The sequence below is a fragment of the Corvus cornix genome, chromosome 17 (assembly GCF_000738735.6).
Source record: "Corvus cornix cornix isolate S_Up_H32 chromosome 17, ASM73873v5, whole genome shotgun sequence".
Classification (NCBI taxonomy): Eukaryota; Metazoa; Chordata; class Aves; order Passeriformes; family Corvidae; genus Corvus; species Corvus cornix.
In genome coordinates this window covers 4,309,235-4,333,614 of record NC_046346.1, presented here as the reverse complement: position 1 = coordinate 4,333,614, position 24,380 = coordinate 4,309,235, and the positions used below count along the sequence as shown (strand labels likewise).

The window sequence follows — 24,380 nt, the reverse complement described above, 5'->3', positions numbered from 1 at the left end:
GAGCATTTTGAGAAGCGTTATCTCCCGAACAGAACAGCAGCCTCATGTTTCCCTGCACAACAACCTTTCTTAGCCTAAAATGCTTTGCATCCCATTTCCTTGATCTGGCTAAGTGCTTGCATGCTGAAAATCCCACCCTCCCTCCAGCTGTCCTTCTGGCAGGAAAGAGACAGCATCTTCTCTCTGGAGAGTAAGTCACTGCTCCTTTGGTTATCTAATCAGGGAGGGCAAAATTCACTCAGGGCCCTGAGAAACCGGCTGAGCTGCAGAAAATGCATCCCGAGGTCTTGTGCGGGAGGGTGGGAGGAGGCAGCCGGGGAAGCCTCCCCTCCCAGAGCAGATGCTCCCTGCCATTTCCCCAGCAGCTTTCACAAAGGAAGAAAAATGTGGAGTACTCCAGGGACTGAAGCATTCGGCTCTCCTGCTCCCCGGGTCTGTGTGTGCCTCGGAGCGGGGCCGGGGAGCGGCTGCGGCTCTGGCGCTGAGGCCAGAGCAGCCTGTGGGGAGGGCAAGGAAATAAATGTCCCCCACCCACCCTCTCGGCCTGCGTGTGCCAGAGCTGGCTGGTGCTCAGTTCCTCAGTCTTTGTGTGGGTTTTCCAGCATTTCTCCTAACTACAAAATATTATGCCTCTCTGCCTTCTAAAACTCCATGATTTTGTCTTTGCACCAAGCACGAGGAACTGGGAAGCACAAACCTTCCCATGCTGATCAAGCTGGGAACTTTCTCCACATTCAGCTTGCTAAGAACAAAAGGGCAGTACAAGGGTGGTGAGATGAGACAAATCCCCCCTGCAAGTGCGAGGTTCACTTGGCTGGGCTTTGCCTCTGTCATCTGTAACATCCCAAACAAAAGCACCTTTAAGTAATTTCCTCCCTTTTCCTGGCAAACTTCTCCCCAGAGGTCCTGGTGAGCTGGAGAAAGCTACCACTGGAACAAGGTTTGGGCAGAGCTGTGCTTGGCAGATCTCACCCCTCACAAAGGGGTCCCTCACCTGCTCCTGGGCTCGGAGCACAATTCCAAGCCGTGTGTTTCCACCTAATAAAATGCTTACTCACTTGCAGGAGGCACTTTGACACCCTTGGCCGCACGCTGCTAGATAAGGAGCATAAAAAGAACACGTTGCTGTTATAGGGGATACAGCAATATGTATCCTCAAATGAAAGATCCTTTATAAGCCTGGTTATTATTCTGGCAGTGATCTCGGATCGCTCTCCACAGGCTCAGCTCAGCTGAGGTGTTAGCGAGCGCATCGCCACTGCGAGCGGGGACTGCGAGGTGTCACGTTTACCTTCTGTTGTTTCAGTACATCCTCTATCATCCCAAGTCGGCAAACACTTCCCTCGTCTTCCGCGCATGTCAAAAGCACCATTTGCCATTTAGATTTAGGGAGCCAGAGATAGCCCTGGTATAAACAGGTGCGAGCCCGCATATGTCAATAGAATTACACCTGATTTTAATGGGCTTACATTTGGCCCTTGAGCCCTGGGGATCCCTCTGGGGGCAGAGGCTGTATTAAATATTAAGGGCCTTATTCTCCACCCCTGCGTATGCTGGAGTAATTAAATCTCCATGCAGACCCATTGATTTTCAACCACGTTCTCCTCGTGTGAGGAGGTAGCACTTGGCATGAGGGAGGGAGCACAGCTGTCCCCTCGAGGAAAAACAGATCCATTTTTCCTCCTTACAGAAATTTCATCCAGAAGAAAACTGTACCCAACATTAGGTATTTGCAAAAAGTGCTTGGGTAAAAGAATGCAAATAGTCTAAAATTAAACGATGACTCCAACTCTTCCCCATTGCCTCCTGCCTGTGACAGCACCACTGCCACTGCTTTGTCGCTTCCTTCAGGCTCCCGGCTCTGTGAGTGCCACAGACAATCCCCCTCCTTCCCAGCATCAGGACCATCGGAGCCAGACCTGCCAGGAGCTGGGTGATTTCCCATCCTCCAAGCCTGCTCCTGGGTCTCCTGAATCGCTGTGTAACCTTGGACAAACCCCACAGCTGCTGCCGGCCTCTCCAGGGGGTTACGCTCATTAGTTAATTCCGGTGCTTTGCCTGGAGCTAGCGCCTTTTACCTGTGTCTATACAAGTATTATTGCCAGCTTCTGATCTTTTGAGCTTGCAGGGCTGTGAAAAACGACTTTGGTTTTTCCTTAAATGCCACGGAGTTTAGAAGTGTGACGACTCACACTGTGCTGTTATTCTTTCCAATTGAAACCTAATGATGCGTGCATATCACTTAACTCTGATGTCAATAATCAGCACACCACTTGGTCTTTGCCGTGGCTATTAGAGGGAATGAAAATGAAATACCAACTCCTTTTTATCCTGTTACTGTACCATAATAACTAATAAAGAAGTAATAAGTGAGACGTGGGGAATTTCCAGGGGAGTCATTACTACAGAGCAGACCTAAAGGCACAACGTGAAATCCAGGAATATTAGCCAGCCCTGGATTCCCAGCCAGTGCTTATCACTTAAGTTTTACTGCTGCTGTAGAATAAGTGTTTACAGAAGAAGTTACCATGTGGAAAGTATCAGACCGTGTCCTGGAGTGGAAACCGAGCCAGAATCAAAGACATCCTTGCAGGTAAAGACCACCCTGTGCCTCAGCGTCGCATTTAGGCTGGGCCACAGTCAAGACACAATGCCAGCATTTCATAAATCTCACTTACGCTCCAGAATATGGGAAACGTTTCCCAGAAGAGCTCTAAATCACCTCTGTCTGGTTGCAGGATGAATCGTGTGTTTTCCAGGGATTCTTACATGGGAGAGCCCACACAGAGATCTCAGGGCAATGGGTGAAAGGAAACCATGTAACAAAATACTGAGTCCATGAGGTTCAAACCACCTGTAAGATGGACAACACATTTTCTGGATTAAAAATTATTGAATTCATGGTTAGGAAGGAGTACTCATTTTTTGGTGGTCATGTACATAGGATGCAGTAGTGATTCCTTGGTTTTCCTTCCCATAAATGAACTGTCGTTTATCCATGAACTGTCATTTATCCACGTGTCAAAAAGCTGTCACTGCTCAGGAATTCTGTCTTCAGCAGCTGCCTGGTGCAGGGAAAACTTGGACCTTTACCTGGCACAGTTGTATGCACCTTGTGTACAGCTGGAGCCTCCTCTGCCCCTCAGCATGGACACCACAGAGTTGACCTAAGCAACCCCAGCTGCTCCTCCAGCCCCGTGCTGGAAGGTGCTGTCACACCTTACAGCCCAACATGTTCATCCCCCCCCCCCTTTCCAAAGCAAAACCTGGTTCGGTTAAATCTCACAGCACAATCCCACCAGTATCAAGCATTTCCCTGCCATCTGATTTCCCCATCTCCGAGTTCCTGCTTTGTTTATCCTATTAATTCCAACCACCCCCTCTTCCCCCAACACACACGCACGCAGCCTCATTTACAGCATCTTCGCCAGCAGAAGCCTCCCCAAAATATTCAGGGCACACCAAGCGAGCACTTACACGTGTGGGGAAACCCTCGTGACTGGAGATTTTTTTTTTTTTTTTCTCTCGAGCAAACATGAGCTCATGATTTTAATTTTTTTTTTTTTTAAGCTCTTAAAGGAAAAAAATAAAAGAGAAGCCCCGAGGAGCGGCATTCCCGGCTGCCGTTATCCAACCGGGGGCAGCGGGACGGCGCGGATGCTGCACCGGGAGCCGCGGGGCCGCCGGGGCTGAAGGCTCCCGCTCGCAGCCTCCTCTTCCTCGGGTGGTTTTCCCTCCCTCCTCCTCCTCCCCCCCCTGCATTTCCTCCTGCACCTTTAAGAAGCCCATTGCCGCCGGTGGGATGGTGTGTGCTAAAGCTGCACAGAGGAAGTTACGCAGCCGGGATCAGGCACGGAGATAAAAGCTCCGATTGTGATTGAAAGTGAGAGCAAAAGGGATTTCAGCCTCGGCATTAACTTGCGAGAGGAGCCGGGATTGCACAAAGCTCCCCCGGCCATCTGCCCTTGGGGGCCGGCGGCGCAGCGCCTGCCCGCCGCGCTGGGCTGGGCTGGGCAGGGCAGGGCAGGGCTGGGCTGGAGGGTGTGTTTTGGGGGTTCCCCCGGCCCCGAAGTTGGCTGCTCCGCCGGGAGCCCCGCGCCGCAGAGCTCCCTCCCGGTAAGGACCCGCAGCGCCGGGGATGGGGGGAAAGCGGGGGCGGAGGGGGGCGGGCAGCGCCGGCATCTGCCCCAGCCCCGAACGCTGCGGCTCCCCCCGCGCCTCCCAAGTTGTTCCCACGCTTTCCTGGGGTGTCCCGCTCTCTGTCCCCCTCCCCAGAACATCCCCGTCTCCCCGCCGCGGGATGGGGTTTATTTTCCCACTTCGGAGTTTGGGAAGCCGAGGGGCTCCCCCAGCCCGGGGGCACCGGATCCCCCTGCCCCGCCGATTCCCTCCCCGGTCCGTGCAGCCCCCCCCAAAGTCCTTTAGTGTAAAAGAAACCGGGGAGGATGGGGCGGAGCGGGAGCGGCATCGGGTTTTGCCGGGAACCGCGAATCCATCAGGGAGAGAGGTGGAATGCGAGTGCGATTTACAGGATTTCAGCTGGGAGCCGCGCAGCGTTATCGCGGGGTTCGGGCTCCCGTCCTCCCGCGGGTGTCCCCAACTTCGCTGTCCAGGGCGCGGGGAAGGGATGGTCAGCGTGGGAAAGAGGAGAACAACTCCCGCTCCATGAGAGCGGGGGGAGAGCGAAGAGTTCGTGGGGAGAGCAACACTTCTGAGAGAAAATTAAAAACTCCTTCCTTGAGTTTACTTTCTGCTCTTAATCCGGGAGCAGCTCAGTTGTTGCTCAGCGTTGTCCCTTTATTTCAATAGGGTGTTAATCCAATAATAAGAAAAAAAACTGGAGCCAGCTAAGCCAAGACACAATCTAATTTTGTGTTTTTAATACTCTGGCTATCAGTCCCCAGTGAGTGCTGAGTACTCTTCAAAGAGAACAAAGAGCATCGATTCTATTTGTTCCCATGAACTCCAGTTTCTTAATAATATCAGGTGAAGATTTATTGTCTGAGAATCAAACCAAATCAAGCAGGGTGAAACCTTTAATTCGGGGAGCCTCTCTGCCCCGTTTGCAGTATGTTGGCTCATTCCAGAGCAACACTCCAACTGCAAAGGGACTGGACTGGCTAAGTAAGTGTTGAGCCACAGACTTCGCCCCAAACCTGCTTGCCTGGCTGATGGACTGACAGTAAATGCATTTTTCCCAGCAAATGTTCATTTCCCTGGGAATCCGTGACATTTAGCCAGCATAACAAGACACTAATAGATATTATAGATCCTTTCTACCTGGGTTTCTCCCTGACAGCCATTCAAGTGCAAGATATAATTGTTGAGGCTATGAAAATAGATCCATAAACTTAACAGCACTGGAGTCCTCATTAAAACTTCCCTGCTTGTTTTCTACACAATAGCGGAGTCTCTCACTCTCCGCTGTCATCAGGCACTTGGCAGTGACCAGTTTGATGTAATAATTAGGAACTGACTTGTTATAACTGAAAAGACAGCTTTGATGTAAGTAGGACTTATAAACACTGTGTCACACTGGCTTATTATTTTTACTACATTTACTCATAATATAAAAATAGCAGCCAGTCTATTCTTTTTCTGGGAGTTTATTCAGGTCCAACACAGCTATAACAGGCTCTTCGTTGAGAGCTGGCAATGAAGCATGAGAGACAGCTTCTCTTTTCTGAACTCATTCATCTCAATCAGCAATCTTTCAAGCAAAAAGGGGGGAAATGGAGATGGTAGCAGAGCGGTCTGAAGCCCCCGAACGCGGATCAATGCATCTGTTAACCTGGAGTTTCTGAGCTTTAGTAACTGAGCTTCATGAGAAAGCAAACGCTAAGCATGCTGTTGAAGCAGACATGCCTCAATTGTGGAAGAAAAGTTGGGGAAACAAATAGAGAGGGAATTATCCAAAGGTAAATTTCTGTTCTGGATATGTGCCTCCACCTTCTCGGATGAGCTCTCCTTCCTGAATCTAATGCTGAGAGAGAGTTTGACTTTTTCCCCCTCCCCGCTTCGGTTCTTTGTCATTTTGTTTTGTAATTACTTACAATTTTTATAGCTCTACTGGAAAGACAACAAAATTGCAGAAATGTTGTTCTAACCTGAAATGAATACTGGGAAGGTCATTGCTCTTTGTATTAGGTGAACCTAAATGTTATTAGGACTTTAAATTGTTTTTTATTAAATGTTATTGTTCAGATAAATCATATGTGGGGATGCTGGACAATGTATCTGTCTCTCCAGCTGTCTTATTTATTTGCTTATCTTTTTAGGACTATCAATTTGTCTGTCTGTCCCTACTCTGTGTCTGCATATTCCCCATCTTCTAATGACCCATAGCTGCTTCTTGATATTATTTGAAGACCCATTAGAGCTCCTGCTGTCCAGCTGCTGTTGCAAAGCAGATACCTTAAATTGGGCAGCGCTCCTTCCCTTCTCCCAGACAGCAGAAAAGCCATAAGCATCTTACTATGGATTGCTCTTTATTAAAGTTGTATATCTCCCTGATACAAAAACCTGTCTGGTGGCTTGGAAAGCCCAGCTGAGGGCTCTGCCTCCTGAGGGACCCCTGTTCGTACAAGTCCTCTTACTCCAACTGTCCCCTCTTGCTCCCACCTAATTTGTCTTCCAATTTCTTGCAGGTCCCTCCTGCTGATGAGCTCTGCCTTTGCCCTGACCATGAAAGAGAGAGGAGACCTCAGGTAGCCCCATGGCTTGCAGCTGAAGGCTTTGGGAACTTGGTGCTCCGTCGCCAGAAGGCAGAGTGGGGCAGGAATCCTCGCCGCCACCACAGGACGCAGTGGGAGAAGCCAAGGCCAGCCCTGCCCCAGTCACCCCAGTGACCACCCAGCACCTGCTGGGACCACCGTGCGTCTGGGCACCCGAGCTGTTCACGCTGACACGACCATCCATCGGGAAAAAGGAATTTTAGCTCCAAGCAGTCTGTCTTGTCAGAGTTGTACTCATGACCAGATGCTCTATTTATTTTATGTGCTATGTTCAAACACCCCAATAATTAAGGCAGACACAGGTTAAGGCACTTTCCACAGCGACGCATTTGGAGCAGACCAGAAGGTTGAGGAAAACCTGATCCAGCACCATCTCACGGCCTCTCCAATTTACTCCTATCAAATTTCATCAGCAACTCAGAACTTGATCTTTGTATTGATTGACTGGAGTCACCTCTAGATATTTTCATGCTGATTTGGAAGACCTTTCGTACAATAAAAGGGGGAAAAATGAGGTTAAGGAAGATTTTTGACCACTGATCAGCAACTCTGGCCAAAACTTTCCCAATCAAGTGAATTGCAAAGTTGGCTTCCAATGCCGAGAGGAACTTTCCACATCCAGATACAGCGTGCAGAGTGGGATCATCCCTGTTACCGTCTGGATCTCCTTTGACTGGAGCATTTTTAGATGAGGAGTTTCCATGCTGATCCCGAGAGCCACCCCTAGCCCAGTAGCTGCCTTCCTCGGGACTCTCGGCACTGCCCTCGCCCAGGGATCCCGCGCTTGGCCGCAGCTGCCATGCTCTACCTGGCTGCTCTCCTCGTGCACTGTGTCCCCTTGGCCATGGGACAGTATGACATTTGCAAGTCCTGGGTGACCACGGACGATGGCCCATCATGGGAGTTCTATGCTTGTCAGCCCAAGGCCATGCGGATGAAGGATTACGTGACCGTGCGGGTGGACCCGGCAGGAATCACCTGTGGGGACCCTCCAGAGAGGTTCTGCACCCATGTAAGTGTTTCCCTCCTTATTTGCTGGCTTAGAACAGACTCTGCTGGTGGCTGGAGGCAGTGTCCAGCCCAGGTGCCACTGCCAGGACATTCTGGGTCAGGGTGGCCACAGTGGCCACTGCCTGGAGCTCTCAGTCTGCAAAGAGGGGAGGAGGCACGCTGCCCATGCCGGTGCTGTGCCAGTCCTGCGGCAGGGATGGTGCTGGCATGCTGAGGGGAGGGTGAGGAGGAGCCAGGGAGGGCTGAACAACTCCTGGGTAAGGTCTGGATTTTGGAAAAGCCCTGCCCCTGCAAGCACACGACGTGAGCTGCTCCTCTACTTGCTAAAGCATGTGGGGTGTGCTCGCTAGTCCCATCCCAAAGGGCTGCTCCAGCACTGGGATTTCATAGGATATGGGTGTGTGGTCTCAGTTCGAGGCAGAGTGAAGGGCAGGGCAGTGGGGTAGTTTGGCCCCTGCACACCCACAGCTCTGGCAGTTGGTCTGACAGCCACAAATTTCACTAAAGCCCCTGAAAATGTGGTTCTCCCTCTCTTCTAGGCTCCACATGAAAGGGCTCTGTGGACAGACATTTGCCCTTGTAGTTAAAATCTTTAACTTATTTTCTCTTAAATATTAATCATTGCATTTCATTCCGTGCACCACAAAGCTCAGCAGGAACATTTGATTTATAATTCACAAGGCTTTACATTGTTAAAGAGTTCAGGGGTCAAAGCAAAGAGCAAAACAGTAATGCCCCCTCCCAAAGGTCCCCCAGGAGTGGTCCAAGCACACATTTAAGGGACAGACACCAAGCCAGCCCATGCTGGCAGGGTTTCCACTGGGTTGAGCACTGGACAAGGAGTGTCTTCTAAAAGAGTTTATTTTATAGAGTTTTATTATAACAAGAAGGGGAATTCTCCCTCTAAATCAGTGGAGGGAGTCCCATTTTCTATTGCCAGGGCTACCCCATGCCTCAGTTTGCCACCAAATAAATACCCTGGGCCCAGACAGCTCAGGGCACCTCTTGAAAATCCAAGAGAAAAATGTTCTTTGACACCAAGGAATGCCAAACATTTATGACCATCAGAACATGCTGCCAGTAGTTAGCCAGTTCCCTCCAGCCTCAGGGCTCTCATTAGTACCAGGGAAGACATTTCCACTAATTCCAGATAAGTAGCAACTTTTCCTTTTAAAAGATCATTTGAAAAGAAAGATTAAGTCCAAGGTTGCAAATAAAACCATTAACTATTGATGGGTCAGTCTGTATTTCCATTTATCTGACTGACTGCAGAAGGATTAAACGGAGAACACCAGATTGCTTCCACTACACTCAGTGCAGCTCCTTGCAAACCCTCTCTGGTTAAGGATGCTCCAGACTTCAGCTCCACTGACCTCCAAGGAAGCAAAAGACACAAACTGCAATCAGCTCTCTGCATCTCTTGATTCAGTCAATACTGAGCTGAAATCTTTCTATTCTGGGCACCAGCAGTATTTCCTTGTAGCGTACGCCTGCCATGTGCTCTAACACTTGCAAACACCGTGTACAGCCGTGAATGAGAGCTGCACAAATGCAAAACATGGATTTGCCTTCCTGTCCCTGCCTCACCCCAGCCTGGCCTGGCTCTCGCCTCCCAAAACAGAAACCAGCACTCACAGCAACATCCCTGAGCCATTCCCTGGTGAAGAACCAGGCTAAGAACAGGAATAATATGTTGCAAGGTATTTTTTAGATTTTTTGGGATAGGTTTGTGAAATCCCACTGTATTCACGGCCCTTTCTCCCCCATCTTACACCAGTGCTGTTCTCTCCAGAGGACTAAAGAGTTATAAAAACGAAGCAGAGGAAGAGCAGCCCTGCTGAGGTGAGCAAGGAGCCCACCCAGCACTCAGTGCACAAAGCAGGAGCTGGCTGCAGGAGAGATCCAGGCTCCAATCCAGCCTTAGGACTGGAGTGGTGTGGGCTGGGAGGCCATCAAGGTAAATTTTCATGGCCTCTATCACCGAGAATGACATGTGGCCACTTACTGCTGAGCATCCCCTTATGGTCAGTGGAAAGTGGAATCAGCAAGAAATGGCCCTTCCATTGCCGGTGCTGGGTGGTGACTTGACACCTATTGACGTGCAGGGAGAGGGAGCGGTGCCCGCAGAGGATGTGAGCGGAGTTCTGCTCCCCCTGCACTAAGGAAGTGCTGGACAAAAATCGATGTCTCTGCCCACGGATCGTTACAAGCTCCGAGCCCCGGCCCTCGCTGTGAGAGGGGAGGGCGAGCAGCTCGCACAAACCCGGAGCAGCTCCTCGCTGCCAACCTGCTCAGGTGCCTTTTGGTGTCCTGTTATCCTTTCTCTTCAGGTTTTAATTATTTCCTTGTAACAGGTGGGTTCTCATAGGAGCCTGGCTTTCCAGCAGAGAAGTTCTTACGGTGACTGTATTGCTTTCTTAGGTGTCTTTCAAAACAGCAGGGGACTGTCCGTGCAGTTAAACTCGCGTTACTCAGAATTAAGCACAGCCCAGCGGGGCTCCTGCCCTGCTCAGACAGCTGCAATCAAAACTAAAGACACAAAAACACCCCTCCATGCTCAAGGCAGCCAGACAGGAATGAGCTGCACCATATCCCTGTGCAGGGCAGCGCTGTGGGCAGGCGAGGAGCAGAGTCCTGGTGACAGCCAGGACCTTGTCAGACAGCGAGTGTGTCCTGCGAGGCTGCACAGCCCACAGGACCACGCACTGCCCTGCCACAGCTCCAGCAGTGCTCACAACACTCCTGCACGAGGAGGCTTCAAGAGATGGCAGGAATTATTTGGAGGACCGTCCTTTGTGTTTTGTAGCAATTCTGGTCACATCTGGCTGCTTCCTTCTCATTGGGAAGCGTTTTGCTGCTTATTAAAGTCAAGGGGTTTGCTTTTTCCACAGTTTCTGAACCTGTTCCTATTCATGCCAATGCCTTTGTGGCAGGGCCACCTGAAAAATGAATTGTACTTTGCCTCCTGGCAGGGCAGGGGGAGTGGTGGGAGCAGGAAGACAGATGGATAAGTAAATAAAAGCCTGAATGAAACTGAAAGTGTGACTGAAGACTAATAGGGAACAGATCTTTTAACCAAGGATGTCGAGGGAGTGGTGAGACTTCAAAGATCACATACAGGGCATGGCACGGAGCAGATGAATGTGGATTTCAGAGGAGAGGGGTTTGCAGGGCAGGCACAGCTGGGAAATGGCCAAGCTGCACATCCACATGGGACAGAGGGGAGATGTGGTGTTCCTTCACCTTCCCACCCTCCTGGGCAGGAGGAGGAGGGCGGCACAGCTGGCAGGCTGCTCCCAGGTGCTCAGATACTCTGAGATGCTGAAGCACTTCTTTGATATGGAGCAGGGACCTTTGGGAGTTTCACTTTCAAGCGTCAGCATTTCACACACAGGATAAAAATTCCTCAGGTTTTGTTGGGAATTCACACACGGGGCGTGCAGTGGGGAGCAAGCAGACACCAAAGTCCCAGCTCCAAATAGGTTTGCAGCTCAAGGGGTTTCCAAATCATTCCAGCAGAAGCAAGGAGAGGTGTCCATAGCACGCGGTCATTATGGGATGGTTTTGCTGCTCCTTGACATCCCAGTGAGAGCACAGGGAACCCACCTTGATGCAGGAATGGGAGCCTTTTCCCCCCCACAAAGGTGTTGAGACAGTATTTCTTGTTCTGACAACACTCTTTGATGCAGGGCCGAGCTCTCAGCCCATATTGATGGGTCAGGGGTATTTTTATTTGGCGTCAGCATTGTTTCATCAGCTAATAGAGCTTGTTGACTTTGGCACAGGTACATGAAAGGAAAAGGCTTTATTTATTCATTACACATGCAGCCAAATTGGATGTTTGGTTTAATTCTTAGCTAAACTTTTCTGAATGACATGTGGTTATAAGGTTTGTACTGAAGGACTATTTCTCCTGTGGACTCGGTGCTAAAATTGGAAAAAGCAGACAAACCTTTGGGCTAAGGAACCCTTTTCCCTGCATTCTTAGCCCATCTCATACAACTCTACCCAGCCATATCTTCATACACCTGTTTAGGTGCAAACAAGGGATTGTGGGTTTAGGGATGATTAAAAGCCAAAAGTTTTTCAAATAAGAAGGGAAAAGCCAAAGTTTTTAAAGGAAGAAAGGAAAAAGAGTTGCTTCAGCAGTGCTCTACCAAAAGCATTTTTAAAGATGCAGCGTGATCTGGTGGTTAAAGGATGGATTCATCCCTTCTGGTACCCTGAGCAGAGACCCACAGCCCTTTCCCAGCCCACCAGAGTTCTGTCTTGTCTCAAGTATAACCAGGGGGAAAAGCACAAGGTATTCTCAGCCTTTTGACTGCCCTAGGGCTCAAGGACATCCTTTGGGCTAAGCAGAGCCTGTGTACAAGTCCAATGGAAAATCCTTTCCAAGAAAAGCGGATATTCTCCCTCCTCCTTGAATAAATCAGCGCTACCCACTGCTGGTTGCAAACCCATCCTTGGCCATAGCAGAGGAAGTTGGAACTCCCCTTTGCCCTTCATTGTGGAACCCATATGGCCCTGGGGACGATCACTTTGCCTTTATGCCAAAATTGAGCAGCACAAGGAAGTCACTCTCTGCTGTCAAATCACCTGTGACACCCCGGGCAGGGTTGTAGGGACGGAAAGATGTGACTTTCTTTTCACAGCTGCAAAGTGCCAACAGCCCCTCTTCCCCCTTGAAGCCTCCAATATGTTAAAATAACACCTGGAAAATGCTCCCCTTTCCTTTGAGGAAAGCCTGGAAAAGCCAACTTGCTGCCATTTCCACCCAGAGGAAGGTTTCCCAACCCACCCCTTGCACCTGTTGTGACACTGCTTTTGAGTGTGGGAGAAAGAGCTGGAGCCTTTTGGTTCTGTTCCCACCCTTAATCACTCCTCAGCATCAGGGTTGCTGCAGAGGACACTGTTTGAAGCTGGGATCAGTGGCTCCTTGCCCTTGGGGCCAGACCCTTGGGTTGTACATTATTAGCTGCTCAGCAAATTACACACTGCTCTTCTCCTGCCACCGAGGCTACTCCGGAGTGTGGCAGCATTTTGGTGTTTTAAAAGGAAAGGCTTCACAGAAAGATGAAAGAATACAATTCAGCTTTAAATTAGAGAATGCTGAGCAAACAGGATTTTTTCCCTCAACAGCCTGTAACAATTTCCTTGAATGCCCAGTTCGGGATTCATCTTGTTGTAAAGTGGGATGCTACTCCCCTAACGAGGATCATTTCCACTTGCTGATGGAAAAGGCACGGTGATAAAAATGAAGCTGTCAAGCCGATTTAATTGGTACAGTGAGCAGAAAGTTTTCCCCCACCTTGAAGGTGTTCAAAGAGTAAACTACTTTTAAGAAAAGCTTTGCTCTTCAAAGGGAACAGTGTCCAGATGGGAAAAGCAGAAGAGAATGGACACTGAAGACTTGCTGGGAAGTGTGGTCAGAGCTGGGAGAGCAGATCTTACAGCAGCCCTTACACTCATATAGCAGGTATCAGAGGTTTCCACGGGCAATTTTTGAAGCCAAAGGTGTTCAGGGAAATCCTTCTTATTTATTTATTTATTATTTTAAAATTTGCATTGTATTCTATAGCATAAATATGATTTTCCACTAAACTTTAAAAGGAGTTCTCCCCACAGAAAATCCTGCCTGAGTTGGAAGGAGTGCTCTGCTACCATGCTCTGGTTTCCCTGAGTGGAAGTCCAGTTCTAACCTTAGTTTCAGATCCCAAACCACCTTTTTACCATCAGTTTTTTGAGACATGGAGCTTCAGCTGACCCAGTTACTCAGGTAGTTCAACACAAAACACAGGTTTCTGTGCTAGAAAACACCAAAGAGGCTTTTTCCTCCCCAAACTGCACAGCACTGCTGGGTGACCATTCTGGAGATGCCTCTGGGGAGAAGTGAATGCCTGCAAAGCCCCGGCAAACAGCAATTTGGACTTGCAGCCTTCTCCCCACATAGATGAGCCATCCCCCGCAGCCTCAGACATGTCCCATGAGGTTCCCACTCATCCCCCCCCTTCCAGGCAGGGCCACCAGCACGCCCAGAGGGGACACATTGCAGCGCTGACCCTGCTCCCACCCTGCTCCACTGCCCTGCCCTGCCCTTGCTCCAGCGTTTGGCACCGGTGCCTCTGACATCTGCTCTGTGCCACACATGGCCAGGCTTAGGGGAACCTCTGCCTTTTGGCTCCGGGGTGGATTTCTGCATTTCTCAGCCATCCCCCGGCAGGCTCCAGCCACAGGAGGGGCCTGGCCGGGGCTGCTGGCCCAGGAGCTCAGCACTGCAGAGCCACCAGGCTGGGTCTCACCACGCTGGGTCTCATCCCCACCAGCTCCCACCTCTCCCACTGGTTCACATCCATGCAGGAGCCTCTCAGGCAGCAGCCCTCCCTCTGCTCCCCTCTGTTGAGGGGCTCCACACACGGTGCCACCACTCCAGCCTCCACCCAGCTGCTGCACATCCAGCACAAGCAATGTGGGGTCTCTGCTCCCCCACTGCTGAGCTCCACGTGGACGCTGCCACCGCTGTGTCCAGTCCTGCCTTGACACCTCCATGTCCCAAAGGGAGAATTAGCACAGATTCAACTGGTTTTTACTCCCAGCCAAAGGGTTTGTAACTCCCCATCTGCTGGCTGAGTCAGCTGCTTCAGCTCTGTAGTGCTGCCAGTCAGGAGGTTTGGGGAGCCCTGTCAAGGGGGAGGATCACTGTCCTGCCCTCAGGGACAGCCAGGACACGTTTTGCGCTGGCACAACTCAGTCCAAACCTCCAACAGGCACCTGCTGAATTGTCCCCCTGAAACAGAGCATAAAGCAGCCAAATGCTTTGCACACAGCAGCAAGGGCAGAGTGCTTAATGCAGCAGTCGCAGGAGCCCTGATCAGGGGCTGGCGTGGTACCCATCACCCAACTGTGCCCCCTCCACAAAGGCTCTGGGGAATATCCGCACCTCCATTTGAGGAGCACAGCAGAGCCTCCGCTCCCTCCCCTTTCCCACCCCCGGGCTCTGCGTCCTGCCCTCCCCCATTCAAACTATCAGAGCCTCTCTTACAGAATAAATTATTAATAGCGGCGTAGCGAGCCTCTCTGCAAAGGCTGCATGTATTGAGCTTACAAGGCGCACAAGCTTTTAGAGAGCAGGACACTTTTCCTACTTCCTAAGCATTTTCTTAGTCCTGAATCAATAATGCACTCGCAGCCCTGCACACAGGTCGCTGCTGCTGTGCTCCTGCTGTTAGGGGCTGCGGACATGAATACATCTCTGTAGCAAAATGCAAGGGCTTAATAATCTGGCAGGGAAGGGATGGAGCGGAATCCAAGCAGCTTAATTTGTAAACAAGCTTCAGGGAAGTGCCTGGGAAGAGCAAAGCTTGCAACTCCCCGGTACAGAAAGTCCGGGTTTGGACACAAGCTACAAAGCAGTCAATGGGATTAAACTACCGCGATTTTGAACGCGTGCCCGTGGCTGCCAGCTGAGGGGTGTCTGGCTTACCAGCCTCTCATCCCAGGCTCTAGGTCACCCTGCAGTCCCCACTGCCAAAGGGGGAGGCGGAGGGGTGCAGCCCCGGCGGGGAGGTGGGGGTGGAGGTGAGCCCAGGGCGGCAGGAGGGATGGGGTTAGAGCGGCTCACCCGGGGATTAGCAGTTCACAAAGAAAGAGCTGCTCAAAAATGGTGCCACGGGAGGCCGGGCTGCTGCGGGTGGTGTGTGTGTATCCCCAGCACAGATGAGATTATCTGCTTAGGAGTGGAATTTTCCGGGCGGAGTTAACCCTTGTGCCGCCCCGAAATCAGCTGCACACGCCTGTCTCGGGACAGGGTGCTGGGCTGGGCATCCAGCAGCAGCAGCAGGGCTGCTGCCAGGACATCCCGGGGCTTTGGAAATGGAAGTGCTGCTTCCAGGTCACTCTGCAAACAGCATGCTTGGGGCCCTTCTTGGAGAGGTCACGCACGGACTGGGCTGGTTTCAGGCTGGAGGTTAAAATTCCTCGTGTAACCAGATTTTCTGTTCCTGGCTTAGACAGAGTGGGCGTGAGGGGATTTGTGTCGGTGCAGGAGCGGTGCCGGCTGCGTTGCGAGGGTGGACAGGTGACTTGGGTCAGCCCTTGTGCGTGACAAGCTGCATCTCCCTCTGGATGCTCCCTTTGTAGAGGATGTTTCCTGCCTGGATGTCTGTCAGCCTTTTGCAGAGGTTGTGTCATTTACGGTGCACAGACCAGTTCTGACCCTTTTCATGAGATGCTGCCAGACCACAGGGAGAGTTTCAGAGACAGCGTGGGATGAGAGCAGAGATTTCCTTGAGCCTCACATCAAGGTTGGGTGAGGGAGCCACTACTTTGCCCAGCTGCAGGTGCCTGGGGGAGTTCATTCCTCAGAAACATGGAGCCCTCAATGCCCAGTGAAGCCCAGACTGCTCCTGACATCCCTCCCTGCCTCAGTTTCCCCACTGGGAGATAGGACATTGCACTGCCACCAGCCCACCCTGCCTGGCACGGTGATGGTGGAGAGAAGGGCACAGTGCTGAGCCTGGATGAAATACGAAGGAGATGCTTCTCGAATTCAGAGCAGGCTGGAGGGGGAAGGGGAAGAGCAGCCACGAGGAGGGCTTGAATCTCTTCTCTGGCGGAGAGACGGGCCCAAGGGAGCCGAGAGCCTTGAACGAGCGGCGCTGCTCGGTGAACGAGTATCTGCTTCAGGCCAAAGGGAAGAGGCAGAACAGTGAAATGTCTCGCTGAGTGCGTCCCGGTGTCTCGCCCAGAGCCGGCGGGGTCGCTTGTGCTGACTCACGACTCCCAAAGCCGCACGCAGGCACAGCCCGGCCCAAGGCCCGGCCAGCGGTGACCTTGTGCTCGGACAGCCTCGGATCTGGCAGGAAGGGGAAGGAAGCGGAGGAGCAATCAATCCCCCAAACCACGGCCGGGGAGGAGATGGAGGGAGTGACATTCGGCTGAGCCAGAATTAGCAGCAGATCTGTGGAGGGACCCCATTTCCACCCTATTAATAATTCATTCCAGCTCTGCCTTTACCTGCTCATAAACAGCAAACAGCTTGTTAGCGAGGACGCTTTTCTCCCCTTTTGCTGTCTCTGCCTTAATAAGAGCCCCTTGCAGATGGCTGGGGGAGGGAGGTGGCAGGGGAAGGACACACGAGCGAGCAAAGCACCCCACCAGCCCTCCCTGAGCTTCCTATCCTATCCTATCCTATCCTATCCTATCCTATCCTATCCTATCCTATCCTATCCTATCCTATCCCACCCAGAGCTGCCCTTCCCCTGCAGAGGTGAAGCTGTGAAATAACCCCTCACCAGCACCCAAGTGCCTTGCCAGAACCGTCCTACCCACATGGGCCACCTAAAACCGTCCCTTTGGAGGAGCACCAGGAAGAGGAGAGTGATGCCTGGAGGATGTGCCGATGAAGGGCTTGCCAGAGCATTCCCGAGTGGATCTTGGGCTGCAGCTGCACAGGCAGCCCATGGGAAAACTGTATCTTCTACTTTATGAGACAGCTTCTGTCTTGCCTAAAATATAGAGAGCTTGACCAAAGAGGGATTTTAAAAGAAAGAAAAAAAAAAAAAAGGGGAGGATACAGAGCATCTTGAAGAAAGTTATTAGGATTTTGTTTCCAAAAGGCACAGTTTTGCATTTGGAGCATCCCCAGAGTCTTCCCAGTCCAATGCTGCGGTGCTGGCCCCATTAGGGACCTCTCCCTGCCCACTGACAGGCATCCCAAAGCTATTCCTGAGATGTTTTCCAGGTTCGAGTCACAGCTGTGCAGTGGGGAAAGCCCATGGCCCACCTGGGGGACAGGGGAATCGGTGCAAGAAGAGTGGACCAGCCAGGCAGATCCCAGTGTCCCCCCACGTCCCTCAGAGGAGGGCACAGACCTTCACCTGGGCTCACAGGGAAGGGCCCGTCTGGGGCTCTTCGGCATAAGAGAGGCCTCGTACTTCTCCTGATCCCTCTCCGTGCTCCCAGCCCTCTCTGCAGTGAGTTATGCCACTTGCCAGCTGTTGGAAATAATCACTGTAAATTAATTATGGTTTTTTCTCCCTTCTGATCCCTCCCAGCCCATGAATAGAGTGAAAATTAATTGTCAGAGAGTATTTCCAACTCTCTTAGAGTCCCACTCTGGCCACTGGCAGGTTACGGTTTATGCCCTGAAGCACAAGATTTAATTACTCACAAATGTTATTTTTGATCATAAAATCACCTTGTCTTGTCATAAATCCAGATAGAGCAGTTGAACCCTCAGATCAGGACCAGTGAGAGTGAAAACACCCTGAAATGTCATTAGGACGAGCCTGTGTTTTCTCCTGGGCAAATGCAATTCTGTTTGGGAAGCAGCACCACGTCCTGGAGGGATTATTGGAAGAAAAGCCAAGGAAGTCTCCCAAAACATGCATCGCTCAGGGTGGCCCTTGTCAAAAATTTGTGTTGCAGAAAATAGGTTGAACTCTGTGTCAGTGGGGAGGTTAAGGGTGGCTGGCCCTGGAGCTGGGTCAGGCACCTTCCCCCCTCAGTGGATGATTTCCCGGTGCTGACCGACAGCGGAGCAAACCCAGAGCCCAGCCAGGAGGAGAACGGAGATCCCTGCGAGCCCTGGCAGAGTCGGGAAGAGCAGGGCAGGGGATGGAAGGGAAGTGAAGCCCCGCAGCTCAATCCAGCATAAGCAGGAAAGCAAATGTGCCGGGAAGGTCATTTCAGCTCCATCCTGCAGCCTGCAGAGCCAGTGGATCCAGTGGGGCGTTGGACGGGGGCAGGGAGGGGGGGAAAGAAAACTTTGGGGTGAAAGTGTTCCAGAACACCCACAGGACAGGCAGGCTGGAGCGGGCTGGCCCTGCTCCCCTCTGCAGGCTGGGGCCTCCATGTTCTGTGGCCATCAGCCCTTCCCGTGACAGGCTGTTCAGGGAAGGGGAGGCTGCAGGACACCTGCGGTGGCACCGCTCCACGGCGGGGACGTTACCGGGGCAGGAGGGATCAGGTGCACGTGGAGATTTTGCTGATCCCTTTTTTTGCAGGATCTGGAGGAAATTTGATACCAATTTCAGGACTCAGTTGCAGTGCGAGGAAACGCAGGGACTTTGTGAACCTCATCTGCTGACCTTTGAGCAGAAATTCAAAGGCAGCGTCGGAGGTGTCCCAAGGGAGGCAGAGGGGCCTTGGGTGTCCCAGGGGAGGCAGAGGGGCCTTGGGATGCACCTGAGAGTTTCTTAAGCATCACAGCTGGATGGGATGGGGGCTACAGAGGGAATTGTCTCCTCCTGGGTGGAGGTTCAGACCGAGGTTTCCTCAGTCACAAGCAGTCCCAAGAAGGAAGGAAGGGGGTTCCTGTGCTGTCACCTGCTTTTCCTCATTCTGAGGGAGCCAGATGTGGCTCTGCAGACTCTTTGGGGGGCTATCAAACAGCCCCCAGTCCCAACCAGTATCAGCACTTGCAGGAGAGCCTGGAGACAGCCAAGGTCTGAGAGGTCTCTGGTTGGGTTTGAGAGCCAGTTCATAGAGGAACAAAAAAAACTTACAGCGAAAGTACCCAAGAGAAACCCACACAACAGCACCAATCTTTGTGCTGAAGAAACACATTTAACTTTTTCCCTTTTCATAAAATCTTCCTATAAAACACCAAGGATTTCCAACCCCCACCCCCAATTAAAAAAATACAAAGTTTTGTTTTCCAAAACTCATCCAAGTTGATAAGACCTTGTCATTACTCTTATTAGGAGACTGCAATTAAAAACAAGTGGTCCCGGAGTGCTCTAGGTTTTAGCGGAGGCCTTGGCTTAAACACAATTCCATCAGGCAGAAGAGACCCCCAAAAGCAAAGAAAGTCATGCGGGGGTTCCCAAGACACCATTAAACAAATCACACCAGGTATGAGAGCTGTGATTGAGCATCCTTGGCTGAGCAGTACAAGCTCTCCCATCATCTACTCTTTTTTCCTTGCTCAAATCTTGTTGGTTTTTTTTTTTCCCCCTTTATTGTTATTATTATTTTTCTTCACTCTGCAGCTAGTGGTTGCAATTGCTTTCCAGCTTCCCTTTGGCATGGAGATCTAAAAGCTGCAGTCTTATTTCTGTGCAGCTTTCACCATCCACAACAGATGTCTAGTTTGTTTAAAATATTCAACAGCCTAATGATTAATCAAGCAATTTCACCTACAAAAATATATAATTTTATGCTATGAGGCTTAAAAATGGTATTATCTGCTAGGGAAAAAAAAAATAAAAGGCAACTTTTACACTCATTAAGAGCCCTAAAAATCAGCTGGGCTTTGTAAAACTGGGCCTTTTGTTGTGGCTGGTTTCCCCCATTCCCCCCCCTTCCCAGCAAGTGGGGAGCAGCTTCTCTGCAGCATCCTGGATTCCTGTCATCCTGCTTTGTCAGACCAGTATCTTGTTTCTTAAGAAATCCTCCTCAAGGAGCAAGTCTCTGCTTTCACCTTCAGAAAGTCCCTTTTGCAGCATTTCTGCCCAGAACTGGCTCCAGGCACCAAGAGGAGGCAAAACCCAAGGGCTGGGTCAGCAGTCACCAGGGCTGAGACGCATTTCCAGCTCAAGGACTGGGCCCACGGGATCCTCCTGAGTGCAAGGTCCTGCACCTGGATCAGGGCAACCCCCAGTATCACTCCAGGCTGGGGATGAAGGATTGAGAGCAGCCCTGCCAAGGAGGATTGAGAGTCCCAGTATGTAAAGAGGGTCTACAGGAAAGATGGGGAGGGCTCTTTATTATGAATTGTAGTGTTGGGACAAGGGATCAATGTTTTAAACTGGAAGAGAGCCAATTCAGACTAGCTGCAAGGAGGAAAACTTTTACAATGAGTGTGGTAAAATACTGGCGCTGTAAAACCTCAGAGAGGTTTCCATGGGATGTCTCACCTGTGGAAACATTCAAGGTCAGGTTGGATGGGGCTTTGAGCAGCCAGACCTAGCTGAAGATGCCCTTGCCCATGGCAGGGGGTTGGACTGGACCTTTAAAGGTCCCTTCCAACCCAAACCATTCTATGATTTGCTTTACACAGGCACAACCTTACTATGATGCCATTTTTTAGGACACTGTGTCCTCAACGAGGCTCTTGCAGTTCGTCCCCTGGAGATTTGCCTGTTTGGGCTGAGCTGGGGCTAAGCAAGACTGCAACGCTCTTTGGTACAACCCCAAAAAGTGCACAACCAGAAGAGCTGGAGAGCCTGAGATCTGCAATGTTTAGTTGCTGTGAGGACACTCACGACTGATTTAATAGCGTGAGACTCAAAGTGAACTGGTTTATTTTAAGCTCACTGAGACCAAGTTTGCCTGGCTAATGCATCCTGACTTTTAGATTGAAGACTTAAATATCTCGAGACTTTGGACAGATTCTTTGGAGGACACACGGCTTGGAGGAGGAAACCAGATTCAAAAATAATACCTGGAATTGTTTCAATAGTGCTATATCTGATCTTACCAGGACCAACGGAGCAGCCAAAGTGTGGCCATCTGTTTCCGCTCCCCCCTGCCCTCCCGGCTGACTCCAAACCAACCCCCCAGCAGAAAAGGCATCGAGCATCCCGCAGAGGAAGGACAATTCAATAAACCTAACCCCAAAAAGGAACACTTCATTTTAGCAGAGGAAGCCGTAGTGATGTGACTCACTCGGCAGCTTCTGAGGCTCTCCTCACCTTTCAGCACTGTCACTTGGAGGTTATTTTTGTGTTTGCCCCATTACAACCATGCACCTCTCGAGCCATGTGCCTCCCCAGAGCATCAGGGTGGCTAAAGACATCTTTGGGGGTGCTGCCTGCGGAGCTGAGCACGCTCACAGGTTGGGATACATGGGAGCCATCAGGGATTGTGCACCTCCGTTCCCTGGGACGAGCATATGGCAGACAGACAGAGCTTTCGCTCCGCTTCTCCCCGCTCCTGACCTGCCAGGTCCCCTGCCAGGGACGGGCCTGGCCAGCCCTGTCCCTCCAGACGGGACATGGGGAGGGGGATCATGCTTGATCAGACTCAGTTGCTTCCCTCAGTGCTCCAGGGAAACCTGTCCCGCCTCCCATCCTGGCCCGGGTGATGTTTTCTTATTGTGGTTTCATCACAGAGTTCTTCCTTTGTTTAATTTGGCTGCTCCAAAGAAAGCTTGATAGGAGCATCATCCACAGCCCTGGAGGTGGCCACTGTGGCCATGCTGGGAAACAGCTCAAGTGGCAAATACTCAGCGAGATCCATCTCACACTAGCTCAAGGGCTGTGGCTGCTGCACACAAGGAAAGGAAGGCTCATGGCAAGAGCCCCTCTGGCCAGGATGGCTCTGAGACACAGACTCTGCTCAGACAGAGCCGCTGAGCAGCAAGGCAGGTTTGTCCGGGAATTTTCTGCTGCCATCCCAAGCCAGTTCTCCACCTGCTGCACCCTTCTTCAGACAAGTGGGGAAAATGGACCTCCAGGATGGTCTTTTCAGGACTGTCCTATTAAGCCATCTGTATGGCCACATTGGCAGGAGGATCATACTGCAACACAATATGTTGTCTCAGCACAGGAAACACACTCAGAGCCCCCAGTACTTCAGCTGAGGGGGATTTTTCTGCCTTTTCCCTCAGGCACCACTGCAAAGCTGCGCTGAGAGGCAGCTCCATCCCCCAGCAGGAAGCTGTGTCTCATTAGCAGAGGTAAACAATTCCTCTGAACGTGACGAGTCAGGAGAGCATATTAAATATGTCAATATCTCAGGGTTTTTTTAATCCCTGCTCCAGAACAGCTTGTTATGGCAGGAGAGGACCCCCCAGCATGGCTCAGAGCCCCATCACAGCCCAGCTGGCATCTCCCCCTCTTTGAGGGGGTTGTGGGCACACCTGGGCAGGTGCCCTCACCCCTTGACCTTGCCCACCCAAGCAAGCCTGAGCACTCCATGGATTTCCTTTGCTCAGTTATCACAGCTGCTAGTAAAAACCAAAAAACGTAATAGAAACTATCCAGCTATTTGTTTTAAAAACATCTACCCAAGCATCCATTTATGAGTGACCTCCCTGCTGCAGGGTGGGCACCACACCGGAGCTCAGCAGCTCTGGTCCCTGCTCTTCCTCCCAGCACACACAGAGGTGGCAAAAGCCACACATCGCCCAAGCTGAGGCTGTGACAGGAGGAACAAACCCCAGCACGGCATTTGCAGCTTTACCATCAGCCAGGGGTGTGTCAGAGCAAGACAGGGTTGGAAACAGCTTGAGTTTTGACCTGTTTTAGCATGTGCTGCTTTCCCTGGCAGCCTCGTGCACACAAACACACACAAACACAACGTGTGCTGTATTTACAGGAGTCCCCTCATGTCCCCAGGGCTGCCTCCCCTGCAGAGGAGCCCGGTGCTCATGTACAGATCAGCCACTCGCTGGTTTGTTTTCCCCCCGTGCTGACAGAGCGGCCTCCTGCCTTATTTACTCTGTGCTGCTCACATGCTGCTCCAGACACAGAATTATTCGTGTCCTCAGGAGTTTTTCAGGGCTCCTGGATGCTGGTGCAAACAGTTGCTTGCCTTCAGTGCACATCTCTGCGCTCCGAGGAGGCACCAAAGGCCGATTTTAAAGACATGGAGTGGAGAAGCTCTAAGCAGTTTCCAAGACTTTTGGTTGCCCAGCTGGAGGTGGCAAAGCCCGGATTTTCCAAAGCACACTGTGTTACTGAGAGGTTTCCACGTTCAAAGCACAGCCCCACTTTGCACCCGAGAGCAGCCACTTGTACAAACCAGATCCCCTCCTCTGCTGTGCCTGGGTGTACACAGGGCACCCTAAAAGCAGGTCAGAGGCACTCAGACTCCAACAGTTCCCTAGGTCAAAGCAAGCCATGGGCACAGGAGAAGCCCCTTCCCATGCCTGCAGCAGCCAGAGACACAACCAGCCTGCTCAGATCCAGCCCTGCACCTCATTTTTTGGAGCCCCCAAGTACCAGCAGCAGCTCCCCACACCCTGGCACAGCCCTGGTGCTGCAGGAAGTCCTCAGGGCCGGGCAGGAACACGCTGATGCCCACACACAGCACCTCCCCGTGGCTCCCAGCCTCGCACAAAGCACCCACAAACCAAAGCACAATACCCAGCACAGTCTTACCTTGAAAGCTGCTGCTTCAGGAGAGCCAAACCTCACACCCCAGCAAGCTCCTCACCTTCAGCCGGCAGCTCTGAGCAGCTCCAGCTGCTTTATCACCTCCTCCTCCTCTGCCAGGTGCCTCTGCCTTCCTGATAAGGGTCCCACAGCAGCAGAGCCCGCTGTCATACCAATCCCTCTGCTTCCCCAATTCTTTGGATTTTGAGTCAAAGAGGGAGGCAAAGTGACAGCAAAGAGATGCTTCATATGCAGAAAAAGGATCAGCAGTGTGTTGCAGAGTTTTTTGTGGTCTGTACCCACTAGAACAAAGCCCTACATAGTCCCCAAGGCAGGTCTGATCCACAGGCTCACTCCTGGAGGCAGAGGCTGCAGGGCAGTGATGTTGGGCTTTAACAAACGTATGGGTGAGCAATAAATGCATTGGCCCAGCTGCCCACCCCCAAAACTTCAACATTTGGTGCATGACCTTGACAGTGTGTCCTAGTGCAGCTCAGCACATGTGGATGTGGAGGTGTGTCCCTGCAAAACACGCCAGCCTGGCTGTGCGCTGTCACTTGTGCGCAAAATGGGATGGCTGGACCTTTTGTCCCAC

The 24,380-nt window shown here is 51.5% G+C and overlaps 1 protein-coding gene across 3 annotated transcripts in view; it reads left to right on the top strand.

The window, feature by feature from the left end:
• The first annotated feature begins 3,645 nt into the window (after positions 1-3,645).
• Positions 3,646-24,380, top strand: part of NTNG2 (netrin G2) — a 47,422-nt gene continuing 26,687 nt past the window's right edge. For 2 of the 3 annotated variants that reach the window (XM_039561435.1, XM_039561434.1), the window contains exons 1-2: positions 3,646-4,116; positions 6,648-7,746. In XM_039561435.1, coding sequence (XP_039417369.1) covers positions 7,534-7,746 — 213 coding nt within the window. In that variant the 5' untranslated portion in view covers positions 3,646-4,116; positions 6,648-7,533. The remainder of the gene's footprint in view (positions 4,117-6,647; positions 7,747-24,380) is intronic. The other variant, XM_039561436.1, reaches the window with a different exon arrangement.